Source organism: Eleginops maclovinus, chromosome 10 (genome assembly GCF_036324505.1).
Source record: "Eleginops maclovinus isolate JMC-PN-2008 ecotype Puerto Natales chromosome 10, JC_Emac_rtc_rv5, whole genome shotgun sequence".
NCBI lineage: Eukaryota > Metazoa > Chordata > Actinopteri > Perciformes > Eleginopidae > Eleginops > Eleginops maclovinus.
In genome coordinates this window covers 7,144,515-7,155,050 of record NC_086358.1, presented here as the reverse complement: position 1 = coordinate 7,155,050, position 10,536 = coordinate 7,144,515, and the positions used below count along the sequence as shown (strand labels likewise).

At 42.3% G+C, this 10,536-nt stretch overlaps 1 protein-coding gene and 1 long non-coding RNA gene across 4 annotated transcripts; one reads left to right on the top strand and one right to left on the bottom strand.

Annotated features, from left to right (window-relative positions):
* Positions 1-677: 677 nt before the first annotated feature.
* Positions 678-8,815, bottom strand: mazb (MYC-associated zinc finger protein b (purine-binding transcription factor)). 3 transcript variants are annotated; one of them, XM_063893574.1, is made up of 7 exons: positions 7,959-8,815; positions 7,586-7,781; positions 6,247-6,671; positions 5,515-5,762; positions 5,177-5,240; positions 4,761-4,932; positions 678-4,370 (listed from the first exon to the last, which is right to left on the bottom strand). In XM_063893574.1, exons 1-7 carry the CDS (start codon positions 7,989-7,991, stop codon positions 4,027-4,029), a joined length of 1,482 nt encoding a protein of 493 aa, XP_063749644.1. In that variant the 5' UTR covers positions 7,992-8,815; the 3' UTR covers positions 678-4,026. The 3 variants fall into 3 exon arrangements, with proteins under 3 accessions (XP_063749644.1, XP_063749646.1, XP_063749647.1); XM_063893576.1 differs by having other exon boundaries at positions 7,631-7,781; XM_063893577.1 differs by having other exon boundaries at positions 6,565-6,671; positions 7,959-8,812.
* LOC134871002 (uncharacterized) lies at positions 7,882-9,808 on the top strand. Its single transcript, XR_010166626.1, has 2 exons — positions 7,882-8,142; positions 8,535-9,808. It is a non-coding gene; the product is annotated as an uncharacterized LOC134871002 (long non-coding RNA).
* Positions 9,809-10,536: the final 728 nt, after the last annotated feature.

Below are 10,536 nucleotides of genomic sequence, written 5' to 3'. Positions count from 1 at the left end.
TTAAAGATGTCATATAAAAGTCAAACCAGAAGTCAGTAAGACAAATTGAGTACAATGTTACAGTTTAATTCACAAGACATAGAATAGGAGCAGTCTTGTCTCAAGTGTAAAATTGAAAATTCACTTGGTACATTTGCCTTAACAAGACCACACACATTTGTTGGGACTCTTACATCTCGAATTAGATTTAGATGTCTAAGAAAAATCTCATCTTTATAACATAATTGTTTAATGTCAAGTTAATTCTATTAGATATTTTGGATATTATTTGTGTCAGCTTTTCTATACAGTATTGCTGAGTGATACTTTGTATCTTGACTGGTTTGTATAGGTATAAGTAAGAAAAATCAGATCCTGAAACTGATTTAATAGCTATGTTTCAGTCTACCTTTGTCATGGAAAATATTGAGTGCATTTATCACACGTTAACGGCATGCAGGAGATGATGATGATGAAAGGCAGAGACCTTTTTTGTTTGTGTCCCTGCGAAACATTCTGTTGAGTTATGTTTACGTGAAGTCCCATTTTCCACATTTGGCAAGTTAACAATAGGAAACATTTCCACTGAATCTGTCAATATGCTAATGTAATATGTGTGTGTTCTGTCAGTGTTACGGATGACGCTTCAGATAAAAATGTCCGAGCAGTAGGCAACAGATCAAACACACAACACAAAGCCCGTTTACTCTTTTTACTTTAAATTGTCCAAATTACAAAATAATAACATGGTCTCTACTTCATCTACAAAATAACATAATATTTATGACTGTATTAAGCATTGTCGTTTTTTTGCTCTAACAACCTTTTAGACATGCATACTGTTGAGAAATATAAAAATATAAATATAAATACATCCCATTAATATTCTTAATGAATTCATGACTAAGATTTGAAACATTTCTTCATAAAAGAATTAAAATGCAGTTGAGTACGATAAGGCATTAAGATGTATCACAAGAGCTGTACAGAATCCTAGGGTAGAGGTATTATTTTTTTCTTAGTGTGATGGAGAAAAACTAAAATTAACTTTTGAAATCAATCACTACTTTTTCTCAACAGGAAGAACACATTTCCAAAAGAAAACGAAAAGGAAGAAAGAAACAACTTCAAGGTAACATAATAACACAAAACTGAAAAAGCACTCCAGTACAAAACCAGGAAAAGTTTACAGCATACCAAGTGGTGTTATCGAACTCGCGTTGTACTTTTGACTTTAGAAGCCCTTTCCTCAACACCACGTCACTCACAATACAACTCAAAGCAACCAAAGACAAATGACCATTCTTTACATGATTAATGTAGAACGATAATGACTTGCGTTCAGAGCGTTATGTGCTATACAGAGTTAAATGACTACACCTAATGCATAAGTTTCACTCATTGGACATAGAGAAAACTAAACGGACTATGGCAATGACAGTTACAATCAAATGAATGGCCGACAATGTTAAAATGCTCTGAATAAAAATCAACACTTTTATAAATATTATTGTTTGACAGCCAACTAGGTGGAACTGCAAAAAAGTTTATTTTGTCATGACAGCTCCCTAATAATAAGCATGACTGAGCTAGCTTATTCTCATGCAAAAGGTAGTTTTCTGGTGCAAGAATTGCCATGTCAGAAGCTGAAGTGTTGGTTAGCAGTTTCTTTTTTTGTCTTTTTATTTTATTTTAATGGCCAGACCCAGAGAGGAAGACTCAAGAGCAAGAAAATCCAAGAAATCTCAAACCCATTTTGATCCTCACTGAATCAAACAATAACGATTTAAGGTGCTTGACACTCCTGAACGTAAACCCTATTCTTATCTCTGTACCTTTAAGAAACAAATGAACAAGTACATCCCACGATTCCATACCCACCGCAACACGTATGGCCTCCTGTCCTGAGCCCTCTAGTGACTTAATAATCTGCCATTGCAGATTAGCAAAATCAAATGTTGATTTTTTTTAGTTTTTGTGAACAAACAAGCTAGCATGCTAGGCGAACCCTGACTTACACACCCAAACACACAACTTTTCTTTCTACTGGTTTGTTTGTTTGTTACGAGAGCTATTCTCTCCATACTACTTCTTAACGCAAGCCATTTGGATTCTTAGTAAGTGAGCTGCAAAATGGAGGTAAGATCAGAGCTGGTGTGACATATACAGTACTTGGTGCACTTGCAGAGAGCAGCCAATGCCAGGGTTTAGGGAAAGGGACAAAGAGGGGGGGGGGGGGGGGGGGCAGAGAGGAGAGAGTAATACAGTAGATGCTCACAATACCACAGTTTCATTGGAGTCTTAAAAGCCCAAGAGCACCCAGGAATACTTGGACAACACATCCATGTTTGTCGTTAGTGTCAATGAACCTTGCTACGGCCACAAAGGTCTATTTGTTTTGTGACTTCATTGCTATTAATACAGTTCATTTTCCTCAAATGCTCTAAAGCTCTGAGGTGATACTGCCCTTGACTGGAGTTAATCCCCCCTACCTTTTAATCCTTACCTATGAGTGGGGACATTACAAACATCTACAGTGGTGTGCAAAAGTGTTTGCCCCCTTTCTGATTTCTTATTTGTCACACTTAAATGTTTCAGATCATCAAACTAATTTAAATATTAGACAAAGATAACACAAGTAAACACAAAATGCAGGTTTTAAAGGAAGGTTTTTATTATTAAGGGGAAAAAGATTCAAACCTACATGGCCCTGTGTGACAAAGTGATTGCCCCCCCCCCTGTTAAAACATAAATTATCTGTGGTTTATCACATCTTTGGAAAGCTGAGTTCAATTTCTCTAGCCACACCCAGGCCTGATTACTGCCACACCTTTTCTCAATCGAGAAATCACTTACATAGGACCTGCCTGACAAAGTGAAGTAGACCAAAAAGATCCTCAAAAGCTACACATCATGCAGCGATCCAAAGAAATTCCGGAACAAATGAGAAACAAGGTAATTGAGATTTATCAGTCTGGAGAAGCAATTTCTAAAGCTTTGGGACTCCAGCGAACCACAGTGAGAGCCATTATCCAAAAAGGGCGAACACATGGAACCGTGGTGAACCTTCCCCGGAGTGGCCAGCGGACCAAAATTACCCCAAGAGCGCAGCGACGACTCGTCCAAGAGGTTACACTAGACCCCACAACAACATCCAAAGAACTGCAGGCCTCACTTGCCTCAGTTAAGGTCAGTGTTCACGACTCCACCATAAGAAAGAGACTGGGCAAAAATGACCTGCATGGCAGAGTTCCAAGAATAAAAAAACCACTGCTGACCAAAAAGAACATAAAAGCTCGTCTCAGTGTTGCCAGAAAACATCTTGATGATCCCCAAGACTTTTGGGAAAAATACTCTGTGGATTGACGAGACAAAAGTTCAACTTTTTGGAAGGTGTGTGCCCCATTACATCTGGCGTGAAAGTAACACAGCAATTCAGAAAAGGAACATCATACCAACAGTAAAATATGGTGGTGGTGGTGTGATGGTCTGGGGCTGTTTTGCTGCTTCAGGACCTGGAAGACTTGCTGTGGTAAATAGAATCATGAATTCGGATGTCTACCAAAAGATCCTGAAGGAGAATGTCCAGCCATCTGTTCCGTGACCTCAAGCTGAAGCGCACTTGGATTCTGCAGCAGGACAATGATCCAAAACACACCAGCAAGTCCACCTCTGAATGGCTTAAGAAAAACAAAATGAGCGCTGTAAAAGACTCATTGCCAGGTATCGCAAACGCTTGATTGCAGTTGTTGGTCCTGAGGGTGGCCCAACCAGTTATTAGGTTTAGGGGGCAATCACTTTTTCACACAGGGGTTTGGATTTTCTTTTTCCCTTAATAATAAACACCTTCATTTAAAAACTGCATTTTGTTCTTCTTCTTTGTCTAATATTTAAATTAGTTTGATGATCTGAAACAATTAAGTGTGACAAACATGCAAGAAAATAAGAAATCAGGAAGGGGGCAAGCACTTTTGCACACCACTGTACCTGTAACTTTGACCTTCTCCAACCCTGCCCTCTGTTAAAGGTTTGAGGTTATTATTGCTGCTAACTGTGGGACTGTGGCGCTGCGATGCTCGAGCAGTCTGTGACAAGCAGGTCCACCACCGTGTTGCCAGTGACATAAACAGTTGGAGCCGTCACCATGTTGCTAAGGGAGACGGAGCTGCTGGCCCCCACATTAGAGTTGATGGGGCTCGGGGCACCCTGGCTGTTGCTATGGGTGCCCATATGCCCTTGGAGCTGGGTGGGGGTCTTGCAGTGGACGCCGCACAAGTGGCAGACGAGAATGCCGCCGGAGGACGTGCCGCCGAAGCCCCCCGGACTGTCTTTCCACTCCTGGCCGTGATGCTTCTGGGCGTGGACTCGAAGGTAGGTCAGCGTGGTGAAGCCTGATGGAGGACAGCGGAGGCGGGAGGAAAAAGTTAATAAGTTACATTTTTCAATATGGAGCAAGTCATAAAGTGACTTCCAATAATAAAAAAATCACCCTCTGACCTAATTTCAACCAACTCCCGAAGGAAATATTTGGCTCTTTAGCTGCTCCACTATATTCAGTAGCTAGCTTGGACAGGTAGCATGCAGTGTGTTTATCAAAGCGTTTTTAGTGAGAACAGCTACCTGGTGCGGCTGGAAATGAAAAGAAATTGAGTGGAAAACCAAAGACAATCTGTTTTCAGGCTCTAAAGAGTTCAGGAAAACAATCTTTGGGGTTATCATGTGTAGTCATGCTAACCTCTAATATGAAAATATCAATGATAGACACTTTTATACAAACTTACTACGGTTACAGAGATGGCACGCGTGGTGCTGGGACTGGTTGTGCACCCTCATGTGATCTGTGATGTATGCAGCGGACAGGAGCTTGCCACAGATGTGGCAGGGGACCTTCTCCTCATGACGGATCATGTGCGCACGCAAACGATCCTTCGTGGCAAAGCTGGACTCACAGGTCTGAAAAAAATAACACAATTGGCGAGTGATAAGTGAGCAAAAACCTATATACACCTATTTGCTCTTTGAACAGGTGTGCCAATAAGTAATGCTACGTAACTTTATAGTGGTATTACAATACTGCAGCATATTCTCAGTTTCAAAAAAGCATTCACTTTGTCCAAATCATTTTCCATGGTAATTGAAAAATGTGTGTACAGCTTTTTGTTAGTTGATGATATGACACAGTGTAAACGTGACGCACCGGGCATTTGAAGGGTCGCTCCGAGGAATGCACCTGTCTGACGTGACTGTTCAGATGGTCAGGCCTACGGGAAGAAAGAGAGGCAACATATTAGAACACTTTTATTCGCTTATATCAGATTGCTACCATTCTAATGTCTGTTTGTTAAATCGGACGCTACATTGTCATTAATTACATTTTGTTTTTGGATGTATTTAATGAGTGAGATATAACAATAATTTCAGATCTTCAGAGGGAGGCAGTTTTTATGCTAAACTAGTATAACATATTTTGTTCCTCTTCCAACTCACTCAGTCCTCACAGATCATGTTTTTTTTAGACTTAAACCCCAGTGTTACCTAGAGAAAGCTTTGCCACAGTGGGGGCAGACGTAGGGTTTTTCCACGCCTCCCTGGTGGGATCGCACGTGGTGGCTCATGCGGTCCTTCCTCTTGAAGCGCTGCTGGCAGATAGGACAGGAGAACGGCTTCTCGTCAGAGTGGGACAGGCGGTGGCGGTTGAGGTGGTAAACGTCTCGGAAAGCCTTCCCGCACGTCTCGCAGGCGTGGTTCTTCCTCACCGGGTTTGGGTTTGGATTTGCGGGTCGCTGAGCCAACAGATGAGCAGAAACACACACGTTATTTACAGAATTACAGTTAAACACACAAAGGAATATAACCAGTGGTTTGTTGAAACCATGCAGAAGCACACAGATAACTGTTTGTTGCAGATGTGCAAGATATTACTGACAGTTGATTCGGATGTTAGATGAACTACTTCCTGCTGGATTTTAAGTATCTGCTTTCACACGGTTTGTGTTACAGAGAACATGCAGGGGAGCGTGGGGGGGCTTCTAGCACGTTGTTCTCTCAAACTGGGGACCAGTGCCAAACACTGGGGTGGAATTCACTGGTCCCTGAGCTGGTTACTGGACATGGACATTTTTGTATTGAACACACAGGAGAGATTCAGTCAATTACGAAGCGGGGGGGGGGGGGGACTTAACCATCCCTGTGGCCAGACAGCTTAAGAAACAACATGCTTGAAGGTTTGGGGTTGACGACAGCCATCTCCACAAGGCCCTGACCCACCTGTACTGTCGCCCCTGTGGCCATGACGACAGCAGCAGGAGGCGGAGCGTGGGGGTTAACACTAGCCATTACGTTAGCCATGGCCCCCCCTTCACCATCCTGACTACCCAGCTGGGGCTGCAGGGTCCCCGCCAGCACGCCGGGAGGGGCGAGAGGGGGAGGTGAGGAGAGGTGTAGCAGGGAGAGGGGAACAGTGGGCCTCTCCACCCTCCCTCCGGCCCCCACCGACATCGCCGACGGGGCCACCGCCGCCCCCTGGCCCGCGGCTCCCTCCTTTGCCCCCTCCGCCTGCTCTCTGGCCCTGTCCTTCATGCGTACCCCGGTGTGGACCGACTGGTGCCGCCGCAGGTTGTAGTTGTTCTTGAACTGCTTGTTGCAGATGGCACAGATGTGGGGCACGCGGCCCGGCCGGGACACAGGCTTCACTGGACCGCAGGGAGGCGGGAGGGAAGGGACACAGCAAAGTGAAATGTTATGAAGGTGATTTTTTTTGTTCTCACTTATTATAATGCAATTAAGGTACCAGCTATTTTTATGCAATCAATAAAACTGGTTTAGAGAGTATAAAAGCAGATCATTAAACGGTGATATCTAAGTTGATTTCAAGTGATCATGTGTAGCAAAAATGACCAAATTCAACATCTTCCAAGGCGACCATGTTTAGGTAATCTGCAGGTGAAAATACAATAAAAGCCTCCTGCTAAAAAAGGCAATTTGAAAAATGTATAAAGCTTCAATTATGAAAATGAATTGTCTGAGTATATTCAATTCGGAAATAGGGAGAAATGTGGATCACGAGAACCTGAGGGGGCTTGTTTGACCAATGTTCCAATCTAAATATTTATTTGAATATCATAGAATGCAATGTAAACTAGAAAACATGCACATTTGTGACAAAAAACAACAACTTCAAAATGAAATCATTTATTAAATAAGTTGCCAGTTACATTTCTGTGATGTGTTTAATCCACTTATTGTTTCTGCTCTGATCGGAAATTAGAGCTCTTCGAAGCACCCAAGCTAAATCTAGCCACTTACTGTTCTACATTTCAAAAGTTGTGTTTCTTAATGTTTGGCAAAGTTAAGAAACTTTTATTTATTTATTATTATTAATAATCGAATAAACAATGAGTTGTAGATGAACCTGTCCGGATATCCTGGATCTAGAAGTGTCTGAATTTCAGGTTGTTTAGAATACGTTCTTTGAATTTCGGGCCATAAAAATAATACTAATATTTTGTCATTTCACCTGCCAATCACCAAAATAGAGGTCACTTGACTTGTATCACTTCATTGACTTTAATACTATGCAGATCAGAGGAAAGTGTGATGTATTTACTGTTTTCAGCTCCATAGGTGTAGGATGCAGTGCAGTGTCCCTCACCAGGCAGGGGTTCCTCATTGAGAGCAGCAGTGTCCACAGTTGAAGGAGGCTGTGCTATGTGCTCTGTGGGTGGGGTTTGGGGAGAACTCGTATGCACTTGCATGAGCTCTGATTGGAGGCTCCCCTCCACTTGGTTTTGGGTGGGAGTATTCTGGAGAAGCAAGTAGAAGGCCATCACCAAATGTAAACACAAGTCACAGCATTATCTTGAGGTGCTACGTTGAAATACGAGATGAGGTGAGGGCTGCTGGACACACACTGTGAGAACATGCGCGCAGTAAAATGAGGGCAGAAAAAGAGGCCTGTAATGCCTGATCAACAAGCCTACCTGGAAGAGAAAATTGCTCCAAGCAGCATCCATTTTGCGCCACAGCGATGGAGATTATAAAGTCCTGATTGAGATCGGGCAGGGCTGCCTTTGCATGGTTTTGATCGGCCCACCGGAGATCGAGGCGCACACAGTCGCCTGTTCTGCAGCAGAAACCACGGGCTTCTGGATTTGCGTGAAAAACGTGAATAAAGTCGTCTGCAAAAATATGTTTTTCTCATTGAGGTAGCCTAATGCTGTCCATTAAAATGCACGCAGCTGTTGACTAACGCAGGCTGCAGCACACAGGCAGTAGTGGAGCAGGCCAGGTCCAATGGCCTGTTTCTCTTGTCACTTTGGTTTCTAACTTTAATTCCCCTGCACACTAACCTCACTAAAACGCACACAACAAAACTGCTTGGTAAAAACAACAAAAATCGCATATTACACTATCACACTTCCGCTAAAAACATACTAAAATAAATGTTTTTTACGCAAGAGAACAAAAATGGGTTATAACACACGTATCTGGCAGCACAGCAGGTCATGCTTTGTTTTTAATTTATGAATCTATTTTTTCCGATTTCCCCCCAATAGGCCAATCGGGTGTTTGTCGAAGCCTCGCTGTTGGTTCACGCTCTGACCCCGGAGAGAGGCGCTCTCGGCCGGCCGCAGCCTATCGCTCCACCTCGGCCGCTCAGCTGCGAGGATGTCATCTTTCTTTTTTTATCGCCCGCTCTCCCTCCTCCCTCCCTGTCTCTTTCTTCCTTTTCTTTTTTAATTCCTCTTTCTTCTCCCCCTCCTCTCCTTTTCTCGCACCGCTATGTCCCACTTGCTCTTAAAGGGAGAGGGTTTTCCTCTTTGGACACCCCCCTCTCATTTCCGTCCTCTCCCCTTCCCTTCCTGGTGTTTTGTCGGCCGACACTAAATGTAGATCTCCTGCAGAAAACAGGCTGAATGACTTTCCATTAACGGAGCGATGACAGACGCATCTTAAAGGGAGGTGCACAGATCCTCCCCTTCGTCCTGTAATAATGATGTCAGAGTCAGATATGGTACACAGGGCGAATAGCAGCTCAGCATGCACACAATGGATGAGCGTAATCGTTCATAAAAACAGCTGGTTAGGAAAATATATATACAAATACATATTGTGCATAACATGGTATTCTTAGCCTATATGCACACTTCCAAATCTTTATAAAAAAACCCCACAATGCTTACTGGATTAGTCAATAATAATAATAATAATAATAATGAAAAAAACAATTATTAATAAGGGTATCATCTCGATATCAACTTGCAAACTTCCCCTTTAAATCCAACTGTTTATCCTAACACTTAAATTATCATGATTTTAAGTTACACATTTACCATTTACAGACTCTTAAATGTGAATATGAGTGGAATTTTTACGATTGCAAATGTAAAAAATGTTCTTTTATTCGAAGTCCAGGAGTCGCGGAATTGGACAAATATGGTCCGTCCAGAAACAGTGAATTATCTTTTAATGTTCCGTTTCAATATATTGATTATTTCTTACACAAACCAACATATTTGGGAGATTTACAATTATTGGGAAAAAATAACACACTTGATTGTAAACATGGGCTTTGGGACATTGAAATGCTATTTTTCTATTGTCTCTATCATCATTTTTGTCGTTAAAATTGATGAAAAAAAATCAAAGCCAAAGTTGACATCTTCAAACATAAAAAACTGAATATATTAAAGTTGAAAATCCTGCTATGTAAAATACTAAAGAAGCCAAAAAGTAAAATTTGTTCTTTAATGTTCTGCTTCTGACCGTTCAGTTTCAACCTTGTAATAAACATCTTAATAAATGACGTCTTCCCATTAAAACATATCAATCAAGACGAGGTAATGTGTTAATATCAATTTATTATCTTTTTTTAAATTACTTTTTAAAGCACCCCATTTCTTTTCCAATACATGTGTTAAGACCCTTCTTCCTTAGTCCCCCTCAGGCTTGGAAAAGCTTGATTTGGAGTATTTAATAAGGATTTCACACCCCCCCCCCCCTCCCCTCCCCATCCCGAAAACTCTGCAAAACACAGACGATCCTGCGCTGCTTCTTCGTCTTCATCTGTCCTCCGGGCACGATGCGGGGACTGAGACGCCCTGCCCTCGGCCTTGACCTCTGACACTGACAACAACCGGTCTAAAAACACTACCACAGCGACTTCCCGCAACACAAAGGCCGTCCCGAAACCCGCCAGTCTTAGTTTATATAAGGAGTTCATGCATGCACTGAGATTCCAACCGAGCATAAAGTAGTAGGTTATACAGGGAATTGTCTTGAGCTGGTGTTTCTGAGTCATACAAACAGCAGGGTGATTATCTTTTTTCTCAATTAACATAAAAAAACCAAACCCAAAGTCCAGTTATTTCTACTTCAAGTAAAGAAACCCTCAGACTGTGAATCACCATGAAACACTGATTTGTGTCTTTCTTTTTTTTGTGGGGGAGGACGAGCTGCTGCGGTCACTGCTGCTGTGCCGGCACAAGAGGGTGCACGTTCACAGCAGCTCAGTCGATGCACGTCCTCCCACTTCCTCCTTTTCCTCTTCTCCTGTTT

Bases quoted from the DNA above. Each gene is read 5' to 3' on its own strand.
- mazb (XM_063893574.1), bottom strand. From the start codon at position 7,991: ATGGATGCTGCTTGGAGCAATTTTCTCTTCCAG. The intron at 6,672-7,585 runs GTAAATACATCA...CCTGCGGTCCAG, and splicing joins CACCTATGGAGCTGAAAACA to TGAAGCCTGTGTCCCGGCCG. The intron at 4,933-5,176 runs GTGCGTCACGTT...TATTTTTTTCAG, and splicing joins AGCGACCCTTCAAATGCCCG to ACCTGTGAGTCCAGCTTTGC.